Raw genomic sequence first — 15,790 nt, forward strand, 5'->3', positions numbered from 1 at the left:
TAGATTTACAATACCTCCAAATTTTTTTATGATTAATGACAAATGTCTTGAAAAGACATGGTTTTAGACAACTGAAAGATACTTTTTTTGTTGTAAAGGTGACAAGGATTTAGGATTAGTAATGCTCCCAAGCAGGTATTTTACTATGTTTAAATCAACATTCATTCAGATTTTCTTAAAGAAGTGCAGTACGCCAGCAAAATGTTCAACTTCTGCTGCTTTTTGCTTCTGTTATTCTTATGTGACACCAAAGACATTAACAAGAAAATGGTGTTGTGCCTTGTCCTGTCACTGGAAACTGCACATGCACAGTTGAATGGCTCATTTTTTATGAATGGTCTACACTCACTAATGACGGCATATAGTCCTTTGTTGGTTGGACCTTTGGTGAGGATGACTCTGATGGGGACACCACTATTGTGGGTTGGACCACAGCAGTTTTATCACCTTTTTTTTTTTACATTCGGTCAGATGGAAAGTTGCGTCATACAGATTATAGTCTTGTCACAAAAAGGACAATAGAAATGACCTCCAACTCGGCAGGACAAATTACACCTGCAGATGACGTTTTCTGTAAAAGGAAAGTAATCTGTCTTAAAAATGTTTATATTACTGGCATCTTGCACCAAAAGGACTTAATATGGGCATAGAACTTAATTCAAGCTATTTAAAGTGGAATGTTTGACTAGGTTTTATTAATATAGTTTAAATTTGTTTGAGTTAGTCTTGAGCCCTGGAGTAGGGTAAGTAGGACTAAATGAGGACACCTGGTCTGTTTTTAATCTGGAGTGATTATAATAGCATGCCAAGCTTAGAACTCAACGCAATAACAACAGTTAAAATATGACAGCCTTACACAAGCAATAACAAATATACCAATTCAATATAACTGTTACATGTAAAATGTATAAGACCAGAAACAGATAATTCTTAACATACCCTGGAAATGTATTGCATTTGCAGTGTGGTTCCTTAAGTGCCTCTCAATCACCCCATCACTCGCAGTCTTAAAATGAGGGCAGAGAGGACACCCAAACCCAGACAGCAACCGGTTTCGCTCCAAATGGTTATCTTTATTAATGATTGATAGATGCATCTGGACAAGAGAAGGTCAACATAATACTTATTAGTGAACAGCTTGTAATACAAGCTGGCAGGTTGTACACTGTTAATCCTTTACCAATACAGAAAGCAAATTGGGGAGGAATTACAACTGTGTATCCACAAAATTAATAAAAACTGATATTAGCAGTATTACGTACGTTATGCTATTTGTTTACACCGATTAAGTTCAGGTACTGGAAGTGACTGAACACAAATATATTTTATACCACAGCCCACCAAAAAGCAGATTAAATTCCCATACAACGTTGCCAAGCTTCTGATTAAAAGGACAGCTATTTAGCTAAGCTAACGTTAGCCCGGTCCACCGAATCGGAAAGTGCACACTCGCTTTAGCAATGCTAACGTTAGCCCAGTCCACCGAATCGGAAAGTGCACACTCGCTTTAGCAAAGCTAACGTTAGCCCACATCGTTGTATAAATCTCAAAGTAGGACTTTGTGGAGAAACAGCAGCTAATGACCCCTAAATATTTGATATGTTGTATTTGTATATACCAAAAAGAAGAAGAAAATAAAAAAAAGCATATTAGAGACGATACCACTTGTTAGATAGATGATAATTAAAACACTATTTTACTTACGTTCTTTCTCCGTCACGTCTCGCTTCCAGTAGAAGAAGAACTTCTTCCTCGGGTTCTGGACGCAAGCGCGTGTTGCTGCCACACGAAGAAGAAAACTTTCCGGGGTCGAGGTCTACTTGCATTCCGGAATAGAGTTGAGGTATGGCGGCGCTATGTCCGCCATCTTAACTGCAGTTGGGTGCCTCTCGAAAAAGGAGAAAAAAAGTGACCATGATGGTGGCGGTTGCATTTTATAAAAGGATCTATTTTAGCGGGTGTGGAGATAATTGCTTACTAGACAAACGCTTACAACTCTAAAAGAAAAGAAAAAAAAAAAAAAAAGCTCACAAATTGTTCTGTAATCTATATTTTTCAAACAGGAAAAAGTCATTATTGTGGCCACTACCTAGTTCTAGTCCTAGTCCTAGTCCCAGTCCTACTTCATCATAAATACTGCTCAAAAGTACTCAACACACTAAGTATATAGAGCTCCACTATCTTGTCTTGTTCATGTGACGGATGAAGTGGGAGATTGAGAGGCGGATCGGTGTGGCATCTTCAGTGATGAGGACTCTGCATTGGTCTGTCGTGGTGAAGAAGAAGAAGAAGTGTTTAATTATTTTTTTTTAATATCTTAGTATTTTAATTGTGTTATAATTTGATTGTGCCAGCATCAAATCAAATGCATCAAATGCTGTATATACCAGATTGCGTTTGCTTTTGCAAGCTTCCCTCACCCTCTCACTCACTACACAGATTGTCACATTAATACTCTGATATTCATACACTCTAACATTCATACATTCACGACACACTAATATGCTAAACTAAATTTACAAATACATGTCTGCGTAATTTGTGTTTGTGTGTGTTATTTTATGTAAGATGTATGTAAATATGTAAATCAATAGCCTGTGTATGTATATGTCCCAATGTAAGCAGTGCTTAATTTGTAAAGTGGGAGGTCCCGGAACGCAGAGGGGGGTGGTTCCGGCGACTCAAAAGAGGGGCTCGACGTTACGGAACACACACACAGACACACACACACAAACTCGGCAAAGGTACTAATCCCTTTTAGTAAATCCAAACATCACTGTGTGGATAACAGTGCAATATTTATTTTAATTTCAGAACAGTGGCCTAACAAAAAAAAACAAAAAACAAAAAGAAAACATGACCACCACATCAGCGTTTAGACAGCACTGGGTGCAAAATGTAAAAAGATAAAATAAAAACTAGGCCAACACCACAACATTGCTTTCATAAACAGCAATAGCAATAGTATTTTTCGACCTATTAAGTTATACAAAAATCATGTGGATGACACAACCACTCCACCATATAATAACAATGTAAAAACAAAAAAAGCCAACTCATGTTGCAACTTAGGCAACTTGTGGGACGTATACAATATAAAATTATGTACACACAGAAATTAAACCCCGAGTTATAGGTGTGTGGCGTTTTCCATTCTACTGGTGAGAGGCTCTGACAGTATTTTACATTTTTTATTGTTTTTTATGATTCTTTACGGCTTTTAATTATTTTTTCCAGTATCATAGCTTTTATTGAAGCCGTTTTAAAATTTTAATCCGTCTCTCTAGACACCGGTGGAAACAAAATGCTTCCGTCGCTGTCCACAACGGACAACCTGGAACATTCTAATACTGACAGGCAGATCACTAACTTCAAAGAAGACATCCGTAAACTCTCTGATGAACTCAGGTCCAAGAACGAACTGCTTGATAGCCTGCTGGACTTCTAGAGATGGGATTAATGGCTCTTTGAAGGGAGCCGGATCTTGAGGAGCCATTCCTTTCAAAGAGCCGTTCAAAAGACTGGCTCGTTCTCACAATATCTTACAAAATTTCACAATATATAAGAATGACAAACAATGGAAATATGTACCTATATGAAATCTACTATACAAGTGTAAAAAATTATAGGAAAAACATAGATAAAAAAGGATAAACCTGAGCAGTTAGTGTAAATTCTAGTAAATGTTTTGGATAGAACTCACAGTATTTGTTTCTGAACAAGTCTCTCTGTCCATAGATGCTTCACATGAATAGAGCATGTTGGACATCAGACTTCTATGATGTCACATGTTATTTATTTTATTTTCATTTTACTCAACTGTACTACTTCTTATTTACTTATTTATTTATTCATTCATTCAGTCATTTTTAGCTGGAAACGGGGGGGGGGGGGGGGTTTGGGCTTGGCGTTTGTGTTTGTGTATACGTGTGTGCGTGTGACTGTGTGAAAGATTTCATTGAGTGTTTTTATTCTTATGTTTTTAATCATGTAAAGAACTTTGTGTTGCCTATGGCATCTATGGCATGAAAGCGCTTTATAAATAAAGTTTGATTTGATTTGATGAAGGCAGTGTCAAAAATTTGTCTATATAAAGAATGGCTCGCAAATGAACGGCTCACAGCTGTGAATCGATTCCCATAGTTCATTTAAAAGAGTCGTTCAAAAGAATTGATTTGTTCATTAACGCCACATCTCTATTTTGCCTCACTGAAGGCGGCTCTCCTGAACACAGTACCTTGGGATCATAATCCATCGCCTCAGCCTCTGAGCTCAACACCTCACTCTTGTCCGAAGTTGTTTGCCGGAGGAACAGGGCCTTGGACTGTGGCAACCTTGTCCTGTCAAACTGCTTTAACGGTCTATCAGTACCTGTGTCCAACCACCATGTCGTCCAGCTGTGATCTGGAGGCCGAGGGACTTGGCACTGAGCGGCAAACGCGTAGCTGCTGCTTCGGTCCACGCTCACACCAACGGGGAGTCCCGGCGCTCCCGGAGGTCGTCCTCTGCAAAACGCCGGCAGCTCCTCAGAGATGCGGTGAGTAAACACTCTAGAGCACGGCATCGCTCTGCCCGGGAACGTTCATCTGCGTTGGCTACAAGCAAGTTATCCCCCTGCGGGGGATTTCCATCAGGAGGACCGCCGGCTCCTCTTCCATTGTGCCTACAGCAAGAACCTCTTTGATGCATACTGCGTCCTCCTTGGCTGTGCCTGCCTCTGCTGCATCCCCTGCGTCCACGCTGACAACCACCTGCCCCTCTCCCCTGGTGCCTGCAGCAGGAACCTCAGGTGCACTCATTAAGGACATTACTGACTCCACCCACATGCTCTCCTATCAACACTCTTCTGTTTCCACATTTATTGTCCATACTGGTACAAACGACATGAAACTACAGCAGTCAGAGACCCTCAATTGCTCGAGGATTAATTTTAGCAAAAATATTGTTGTTTGATAATTACTCGTCATTTGAATATCATGTGTTTGTTTTTAGCAACCCACCTATTTTATCTGTGCCAGTTTATAGACCACCCAAGCCTCGCTTCTGCTTTATACAAGAATTTTCCAAACCCACACCACCGTGGAGGAATGAGCAAATCAAAGAACTCAAAAGACATTGCGGGAGAGCAGAGAGGAAATGGAGGAAAAGAAAATTAATCCTTTATTTAGAAATTTTTAAGGAACAACTTAAAACCTACAATAAAACAGTTAAACAAGCCAGAACCCTTCATTTTTCCAATCTTATTACAGAAAACAAGAATAACCCCAAATTTCTTTTTAAAACAATAGATCTTTTAATAAACACAAGTTTTAATAAGTCTTCCATGCCTGCATCAGATGCTGTATGCGAGGACTTTGCATGCCACTTCAGAAGTAAAATCAATGGCATTAGATACAGTCTTTTATCTCAACAACATTTTGATTTAAACAGACCTGAAGCTCTGCTTTTACCTGAGGAAACACTGGAGAGTTTTGTCCTGGTTGATGCAAAGATGCTTGGTCGAGTTTTCTCCCAACTTAACACAACCACTTGCCTTTTAGACCCAATTCCCACATCACTTTTAAAAACATTTTATGGTTTCTTTGAGTGTGAGCTTTTAAACAGTAAATTACTCTCTTCAGACGGGTGTCTTCCCTGCTTCCTTTAAAATGGCAATGGTGAGGCCCCTTCTGAAGAAGAGTAATTTAATCTAGACATTCTTGATAACTACCGACCTGTATCCAACTTACCTTTTTTAAGTAAAATTATTGAAAAACAATGTTATGCAATTACATGAGTTTTTGCATAAACATAATATTTTAGAAAAATATCGATCTGGTTTTAGGACAAACCACAGAACCGAGATGTCCCCTTTAAATATTGTTAATGATCTTAGATCTAATGATCTTAGTGCCGCCTTTGATACAGTTGATCACCAGATTTTACTAGACAGACTCAGAAGTCTGGTGGGCCTCTCAGGTACTGTTCTTAAATGGTTTTACTCTTATCTCACAGATCGAAAATTCTTTGTAAGTATGGATACATGCTCCTCAAAAATCCATGAAGTCAAGTGTGGGGTTCCCCAGGGATCAGTTTTAGGCCCAATACCTCTTGGGGATGTCATCAGGCGATCAGCATTGATTTTCACAGATATGCTGATGACACACAGCTTTACATTGCCATGTCTCCTGATGACCTGGAGCCAGTCAATGTCCTTTTAAATGTCTTTTAGATATAAAGTCATGGATGGCAGAGAACTTCTTACAGTTCAATCAGCACAAAACTGAAGTTTTAATTATTGGTCCTGAAGACAAGAGAGAGATCATTTTACCAAAACTACATAATTTTAATCCCTGTCAGTGTGTGAGAAATCTGGGTGTTCTTTTCGACTATGAGCTTGATTTCATTCCATACATCAGAAGTGTCACAAAGACAGGATTTTATCATCTCAAAAACATCGCCAGAGTCCGCTCATTTATCTCTCTTGCCAGCACGGAAGTGCTGATGCATGCTTTTATTTTTAGTAGATTAGATTACTGCTCTCTGGTCTTCCCAAAAAGTCCATTTCAAACCTACAGCTACTTCAGAACTTGGCAGCACGAGTTCTGACGAGGACCAGAGGGCGGGAACACATTACACCAGTCTTACAATCGCTGCACTGGCGTTTCAGGATTGATTTTAAAGTTCTTTTAGTAGTTTATAAACATCTTAATGGTTTTGGGCCCTCTTATTTATCCGACTTGCTTTTAGATTATGAACCCTCGCGGACCCTGAGGTCCTCTGGTAGCGGTCTATTAGTTGTTCCAAGGGTGAGGACCAAGACATATGGTGAGGCCTCTTTCCGTTGTTATGACCCTCGTCTGTGGAATGGCCTGCCAGAGAACCTCAGGGCTGCAGAGACTGTTGATGTTTTTAAAAAGAGGCTTAAGACCTACCTTTTTAGCTTAGTTTTTAACTACATTTTATTTGAACTTAAGCTATTTTAAAATTTTATATCTTGTTATTTACTGTACCGTATTTATTTTATTTATTTATTTATTTACTTACTCTTAGCTTATTGTTTCTTAAGGTTATTTAATATTTGTTTTAACTCCAGTGTTTTCCTCATGGAGATCCTCCACGCCGGGGGCTCTGCCTGCTCAGTTTGGGGGTTGTTGCTGTGGTAATTGCCCTTGTCTGGGTGGCGGGGTTCCTATACTCTAGCCCAGGGGTAGCCAACGTCGTTCCTCGAGGGCACCAATCCGGCAGGTTTTCCAGATTTCCCTGCTTCAGCACACCTGACTCAAATTAAATAGATCCAACAGCCTATAAGTATCTTCACAATGACTCGTTAGTTTAAGTCAGGTGTGTTGGAGCACGGAAATCTGGAAAACCTGCTGGATTGGTGCCCTCGAGGACCAACGTTGGCTACCCCTGCTCTAGCCTTATGGCTGTGGTGTGGGCCCCGGTCTGCCCTGATCGGGCTGGTTGTCGTGATGGCAGCCTCTGTAGGACATGGGTGGACTGGCTCCTGGTGTGGATGGATCCCCATGATATTGTTTCCTCACAGCAACATCAAGCCAGATGGTTATCACTTTTAGTGTTTTATACTACTTTTAGTACAGAGAGAGAAATCAAGGAGTCATATTCCGAGGGGGGGGTATCTGCTTTGTGTGTATATATGCATGTTCGTGCGTGCAAGTGTAACTTTTCTTTTCTGTTATGTAATTTCTTTTTGTTTTAATATGCATAAATTGATTTTTCATGTTAAGCACTTTGTGTTGCCCCAGCATGAAAAGTGCTTTATAAATAAAGTTTGATTGATTGATTGATTCTGAGCAACAGACCAGAAAATAAAACTGCGGGTAATTATTAATCAAAAATATTACTAGTGCGTGCACATGCATGCACGTTTCATCAAACCATTCTGTTTTGCGGTTATTTTGAGTAACCATGAGAGTAGTCTACATTAACTAAGTTTTCTTGCTCAGTATACTGCAAAGATCTAAAATTCAAAGGCAACAAAAACACAGCAGAGAATAATTGCGAGGTCTTCTTACCATCATTTTAGTCTGTTTATCCAAAACAGCCCATACAGCATCCATGGAGTCCCCACACTCCTTTCCCCTGCTTCTTTCTCTACTCCTAGTGTCCTGTGCAGTTCTATGACCTTTTGCAATCCTTGACCTCACATATGGAATCGGGTAAGCGGTGGGCCGATGAGGCACAGAAAGAGTAAGGAGGAGATGGTAGATGGGAGAAGAGACCCTGTTTTCTGTACAGATTAAGTTCATCTGGGAAAAGCATCTTTCACACGCTGCACTTGAGATGGGGACAGTGTTTACCGGAACTAAGAGGTCTTTCAGTCCATCTGGGATCAATTCCCTATCATTTTCCCAGTATTTCCTGACTGCCCTGATGACATTTCGTGAGCCATCGATGCAAAACTGCTGTCAGAGCGTCTCAACTTCACCTTCTTCAAACAGCTCGCCTGCATCCCGTGGCCAGTATTGTGGATAAAGCACCTTTAAATCCTCGATGAGCTTGTTGTATCCTGTTTGGTCTTTTCCTTGTGATAACATGCGTTTCTCCATATTTATTGTAAGGCTCCCAAAACACGCCCTCTGGTCCAGGGATTTGTCAGTTAACCGCCCTGTGTGTGCAGGGGTACACCTTGGAAAGAGTTTTTCTCGACCCCGCGCTGGCTCAGTAGGCAGTGTCGACTGGGCCGCTCAGACATGGCCTCGAACACCATGATCTGTCAGCCAGTGGTTTTATGTGTCATTATGATATTAGATTCTCGATTTTGGAGCTCGAGAGACAGCTCCGACAGTTCTTACAGTGCATCATACATGACTCCTAAATTGTTTACAAAAGCATGGAATGTGATGCGCTTTGTCAAGCAAGTGTAGCTTTCCCGAGTTGTGTTGTCACACACAGAATCCTGTGCTGGATAAAATCTGTGGGTCTGTGGAGTGCAGGTTAATTTGTCCAGACAGCCTCAAACGTTCTGAGACTAGATGCCACCCATCTGTTGTCAAAGACCCAACCAATTTTTCACAACTGAATGTCCAAACTGTCAGCACATACTTTGAGCTCCGCTTGGTTTTTGTTTGATGTGCTGTATAATGCATAGTTTATCCATGAGGATTTTGAAATTATTAATAGCCCCCATTTCTTTCATCACATTGGCAACCGCAAGTTTAAGACAATGTGCTGAGCAGTGCCATACTATGATGTTTGGGAAGCAGGTTTGGAGTCAAACTGCCACTCCGCTCTTACGTCCGAGCATCACTGATGCACTGCCACGTGAGACCGACGAGGGTTTTTGAGAGGAAGACTTCGCTGAAGTTTGCATTATTTAAAGCATCTAACAGTTTGTGGACAATGCCTTCTGCGCTCAAATCATCCGGTTCCATCTCTGGCAACTGCAGTCTTAAATATAATATTAAGGTGCTGTTTTTATTTAAGCTTGTGGCCTCATCCAGCACGATTCCGATTTTTGGAGCACAAGTAACAGTCTTCTCAAGCAATTTTTTTTCCCATGTCAGTTGCAGTATGCTCCTGTATGTGAGAACATGCAATGTTAGAGTGGAGTATCCCTCCCCATATCCAAACCATTCATTTCCTGACAGTCTATTTCATGTTCAAACACTTAAGGTGGCCTATGGCGCTTGGCTTCCTTGTAAGCAGTTTGAAAAATTCTGGCAGTCGTTTGCACCTGGTTGTTATGGCCATTATATATATATTTATTATAGCGTTTGTCAATCTGTCTTCGCTACACCTATCATAAATATTTGATGCCATTTCATGTGCTTTAGTACTGCACTGCTCAAAAATCTTTTCACTTAAGTCTCTTTGTTTTTTCTTAACGTCAGGCGCAGATGAAGTAACTAACCCTGAGATCCATTCTTTGGCAAGATTCATACCTACAGTTTTTCCAGACCCAGTGACCTTATTTTTTTAAAAATGGCACAGCCCAGTCCAGTTTGGTTCATTGTAAGCCAGATATAACTTTTTTCTGAGCATCCATCCAGATTTTTCCAGTTTGACTGTCATTGCCATCATAATCTCTCACCGATTCAAAGTCCTCGTTTGCCATCTTGTCATCTTCTTCCCCTTCCTGAGTGGGTCATCATTCTCGCTAGCAGGCACCTGACTAGCATTAACACTGCTGCTGCTGTCTCTGCACTGTTGATCCGCTGATACAATTTTGGCTTGTTTAGGATCTGACTGGCCAGCTAGTTTGAAAAACTTTAGGAAACCGTGTCTTTTTGACATTTTTTTTTCCATCTGAGTGAACACTAACTACAATCTCAAAATCATTGTGCGCCTGTGTAACCTGATCCTTTCCCGCCCTCTGATTCCGTAGCCTAAAATTCCCCTTAGAATACCTCTAAATTATGCAAAGACAAGATTTCTTTTTTTTTTTTTGTGTAACCACAATGGGGAATATACAGTAACAAAACAGAAAATTATTCTAAACACGAAACAAACATTTAGTTATATATTTTGTATTTAGGCAATTTGTTAATAGTGACACAGCGGGTCGCGGATCCAATAAAATAGGTTCCGGAGCCAAAGTTGGAGGTGCCAGAACGTGTTCTGGCTGGATCCGGCTCAAATTAAGCCCTGAATGTAAGGTTAAGGATGTATGTCAGCAGATGTAATAAAGCAGTAATTTTACCTAAATCTCACGTTCCCCTGTTTGTTAATCAATGAATCAATATCAATATGAACGCAGAAACTCCTTCTCTCATAATCCCACAAAGTTTGGATCGACTTTTGCAAAGAAAGATCGATGCAAAGTTGTGTCTTCTGCGCGAGCTTAACAACTCTACTTGTAACTCTTTTTTTCTGTCTTGACTGAAAAATCTTGTAAAATAATAACCTCATTTAAAACTTTTCTGTTGAAAGGGCTTTTAAACCTCAGTCCCCAAGGACCACTGTCCTGCAGATTTTAGATGTTTTTTTGCTTGCACTCAGCAGGCCCAAGTTAATGGCTCATTAAGAAGTTGTCCAGAACCTAAGCGCAAAATCTGCATGGCAGTGGCCCTCAAGGACCAGTGTTAAAGAATTCTGGTTTAAACAAAGTACCAACTGTTTTGTCAGTAGTGAAAAAAACAAGGTAGTCTTTGAACAGTCATATTCAAACTATTTTATTAATGTTTTTCTTCCCTATATAGGCAGTCCTTACAGAAACTTATTTAACTTTCTACATGGAGAGATAAAAGGCAGAAAACAGCCTGGAAATTTATATATTTAATAAAAATATGAACTTACTGTAAAGCTCATGATTATTAGTAGACATCACCGCTAAAAATGCCTTGAGAATGAAAATGTATTTGAACGCTTTTGCTGTCAGAATCTCCACACCAACAGTAATACCAGTCAGTTAAATATTGGTTGAGGTAATTTAATTGACAATACCTCAAAGTAAAAATACTGCAATATGAGTTACTGTAATGTATTCTAAAGTTCAGAAAACATACACAAGTGCAAAACTGTATAATTAGCTATTTGAGTGTCAAAAGCATTTACGAGTAATGAAATGGTCCTTGTCAGTTTTTCTGATATGTATGAAGATTCACATGAATATCAGTGCTGAATTATAATGTCTGCTATATTTTACTGCTGCAACACTGACCAATTTTTACTTACTACTTACTACTGTTTTGTAGCATAATCTGCAGCAATGAGTCATATTCTGTAAGATTAAAAAGGTTTGGATATTGTGGGAATGTGTTGTGTTTATTAGCATTAGCAATGTACTGGATGGTCTCATCCTCTGCAACACACCAGCAGCTTCTTCAGCCAAGGGACAGCATTTGGAAACACCACGTGGATCTGCCTGGTGACAGGGAACCTTTCCAATATGAACAATAACATTAGACACAATTCAATTTTACAGGTCCACAATAGATGGATGGACGGATGGATGGATGGATGGATGGATGGATGGATGCTTGTTGGTTTTTACTCCAGATAACACACCCGACTCAAATTAATCATTTATTGCACGGAACTTCATAGGCTGCAGGTGAGCTAGAGCAGAAGGCTTGAGATGCATTTAGTTGGTTTCTTTTATCTCGGCTTCTAAGCATTTTGCTAAATTTCCCTTTTATTATGTCCTTTCTTTGGTCAACTAATTCTATAAGTAGGAGTATCTCCTCCTCTTTCCAGTTTGGTTTTCTTTTTGATTTCATGTTGGTTTCAGCTATGTTACTGTGACTGCAGTAGAATTAGAGTAGATGAATTAACCGCACACTAGGTTCAAGTCAGTCGCCTAATTAATGAATTGGAAAGGAAAGGAAAGGCAAATTTATCTTTAGCACATTTAAACAACTAGGCAACTCAAAGTGCTTTACATGAAACGTACATCAAGTAAAATCAGCAGATGCAGCATAGAAAGACATAAAGTACAATAAAAAAAAAGTTACATTGGAAATAAAAATTGTATAATATCTTTTTTAAAGGAGTTAAATTAGGAAAAATGTATTCTTTAATCATCAACAATCTGATTATTTTGTATAAATAGTTAAATGGTTCCATTCATTGATTGGTTAATTCAGTAGACTTTGAAGTGATGTCATCTAGAATTTCCTTTATGGCACCTGGTACTGTCGTAGTCCCGCTCTGAGACTGACACTTAAGATTAAGTCCTACACTTCGCTAAAAAGTTACTTGATAAGTAACTTTTAAGTGCAGCTTTTAGCGAGGAATTTTTTTATCCAAATGTCAACAGTGTTCTTAGGAGTAATTTTAAGAAGTTTGATAAATACGACCCCTGAACACATCACACCAGTTCTAAAATCTTTTCACTGGCTTACAGTCAGTCAGAATAGATTTTAAAACCCTTCTGATCATTTATAAATCTCAGAACAGTTTAGGCCCACAATACATCTGTGATATGTTCAGAGAATATAAACCTAGCAGAGCTCTGGTCAACTAGTCCAGCCCAGAGTCCAGAATAAACATGGAGAAGCAGCATTTAGCTGTTATGCTGCAAACAAGTGGAACAAACTGACAGTGGAGATTAAACTTTCACCAAATGTAGACATTTTTAAATCTGTCTCAGCCTGTCCTGCAAATCCTCCGTCAGCACTCCCCTGATCCTTCACACCTGTGCATGTTCCCATCACTCCAATGGAGCCTAACCAGTCACACCTTTCTCCCATTGGCTCACCAGTCTTTATATACCCCAGCACCACAGTCACTCCCTGTCAGACCTTAACCGATGCACTGCATGGACTTATCCTCTTCCCTAGCTCAGCTCTGTGATTCCTGTGCCTCTGTTCCACCAGTTTTCCTCTAGCAGTAAAGCTCATTCATCTTATCTTTGTCTGTTTAATAAAGTCTTGTTTTATTCTGTCTCTGAGGAGTTCATGCATAACAAAATCCAGGTCAAAAGCATTTCTTTTCTCATGCGTCAATTTTTGCTGTCTGTTGCTGCCTTTTACTACTTTTTAATGTTTTCTTTGCACCATCTGTAAAGCTTTTAATGTCTTATGGAAGGCACTTTGAATTGTCCTGTACATGAAATGGGCTATACAAATAAACTTGCGTTGCCTATTAACATAACACTATTGGGGGAAAAAAGAGTATTAGTGATATACTCACTTTTCTTTTTTTTCTCTCTTTTTAGACAATCTGTTGAGAGCCTGTGCTGGCAGAAGAAGCCTTCGCTCCACTTCTGGTTCCAGTTCCTGCTTCTGCTTTGTCTCCTGGTCTTCATTTTGTGTTTTTACCTGTTCAACAGCTCTTTGTCATGGCAGGAGAGATTTCTACTGTACAGACAACAATGGTTCTTCAATAAGTCCAATCAAGTTAATGTATCAGCTTATAAAGTTCATCCAACGCACAAAGCTGTCATTCCTGAAATCTACAAAACCACAGGCCCTCCTACTGTGCATCCTGAAGGTATCCAGCACCACCAAGCCTATCCACTCAACTACCGTTTTATTATGGATAACCCAGAGGTTTGCCAAAAAGAAACCCCTTTCCTGGTCCTAATGGTTCCAGTAGAACCAAGTAACGTTCAAGCTCGGGATGCAATCCGGCAGACATGGGGAAATGAAAGCCTGGTTCAGGGGCAGTTGGTGGCCACTTTGTTCATGTTGGGTCGATCTGGTGAAGATGATTCTGAGAAGCTGAAACAGGAGAATTTACAGCATCATGACTTGATCCAGAGTGACTTCATGGACACGTATGTTAATCTGACCATCAAAACCATGGTGATCATGGACTGGTTGACCACACGCTGCCGTAATGCAACCTACGCCATGAAGGTTGACTCTGACATGTTTCTGAACATTGACAATCTGGTGATCATGCTAAAAAAAGCAGAAATCCCCACGAAGGAATACCTGACAGGGAATATTATGTGGAACATCCCAGTAATCCGTTCAAAGGAATCTAAGTGGTATGTTGCAGAGGAGATGTTCCCTGATTCTGAATACCCAACATACACTCTGGGAATGGGATATATCTTTTCCAATGATCTTCCAGAGAAATTTGTAAATGTCTCAAAAGATATAAAACCTTTTAACATAGAGGATGCTTATATTGGAGTGTGCATGAAAAAGCTAGGACTTTCACCCACACCTCCACCCAATCCTTCCCAGTTCAAGACTTATAACACAAAGTACAACCGCTGTGAGTACTCGCAGATAATCACCTACATTCTTGGATCTCCACAAGAGTTGGTGAACTATTGGACAGATTTAAAGAAGCCTGGACCACACTGTTAGGATGATATATTATACAGAAGCACTGAGAAATTGATTGAAGGGGTTAGTTTATCTATAGATTTCACTGTAAAGGAGCCATTTATTGGGGTTCCAGGATTTTGAAGGTGAACAGAATGTACTGTAGTACAAAACGAAAACTTTATCTTTTTAAAGTTGTTTTTGTGTTTAAAACTCTTTCCTGACTTCTGGAGAAAAATGGGAATAGTTTTCATGGTTATATCCCTTTTTGTGTTCTAATGTTTTTAAACATTATGTACAAAAGCAGCTTCCATTATTGAAACAATGACACCAACTAAATAATATAAGGTCTAATAGATAGATAGATAGATAGATAGATAGATAGATAGATAGATAGATAGATAGATAGATCATCTATGTTTATTTTAAAAAATAACAGCTTACTCTTGAGGTAAGCGAAGCTAAATCTTCTGCAACACAGTTTAGAGACCGTTTTCCCTACGAGTGTCAACCAGAGTCCAAGGCTTACATCTCTGCTGGTGCAGGAGACTATTACACAGTGTTGCCATGTCCACTTGTTATTAAATACTTTGGGTTTGTTTTTCTATAAAGTCACTCATCATCAGTCTCTGGTTGTAGAGTTTTGAGCTTGTTATGTTTAGTGTAGTTGCTTATTTGGGTTCTTTTTTGTTCCTTTATAAATTCCCCCTTATTCTTTCTCAGCACTCTGCAATAAAGCAATAACCCCTTGCTGCAGATCAGGAAACATAAATGCAACAGTCCTTTTTATCAGGAACTACTGTCCACAGGCCACATGAGGGTATATTCATTTATTTGAAGGTGGCCAGGAGGGCTTTTTTGGGGCATGTTTTAATCGAGCTGGTTGTTTGTTTTTTTGCGAGATCTGGCAGCACTGACTACACTGCAGCTATGTGGGGTGGATACCTGGAGGACATGTACAGACTTGTCAGGGAACCAGAACTATGCATCTTCAATTTTTTTTCTTTTTGCTTGGTTTTTGTTCAAGTGTACAATGAGGAGTAAGATTTGACAGTATAGTATGCCTTTAGATAATGCATGTACCTTTAAAACGCTGCTCATATTTTAAAAATGTATTATTGCTT

General features: G+C 39.6%; 1 protein-coding gene across 1 annotated transcript; it reads left to right on the forward strand.

Moving 5' to 3' along the window:
* The first annotated feature begins 3,304 nt into the window (after window positions 1-3,304).
* Window positions 3,305-14,832, forward strand: LOC121638010 (beta-1,3-galactosyltransferase 1-like). Its single transcript, XM_041982429.1, has 4 exons — window positions 3,305-3,386; window positions 4,398-4,537; window positions 4,635-4,789; window positions 13,604-14,832. The coding sequence occupies exons 1-4, from the start codon at window positions 3,305-3,307 to the stop codon at window positions 14,706-14,708; spliced, it is 1,482 nt and encodes a 493-aa protein (XP_041838363.1). The 3' UTR covers window positions 14,709-14,832.
* The last annotated feature ends 958 nt before the right edge of the window (window positions 14,833-15,790 follow it).

This window comes from Melanotaenia boesemani, chromosome 4 (genome assembly GCF_017639745.1).
Source record: "Melanotaenia boesemani isolate fMelBoe1 chromosome 4, fMelBoe1.pri, whole genome shotgun sequence".
NCBI classification, from domain to species: Eukaryota; Metazoa; Chordata; class Actinopteri; order Atheriniformes; family Melanotaeniidae; genus Melanotaenia; species Melanotaenia boesemani.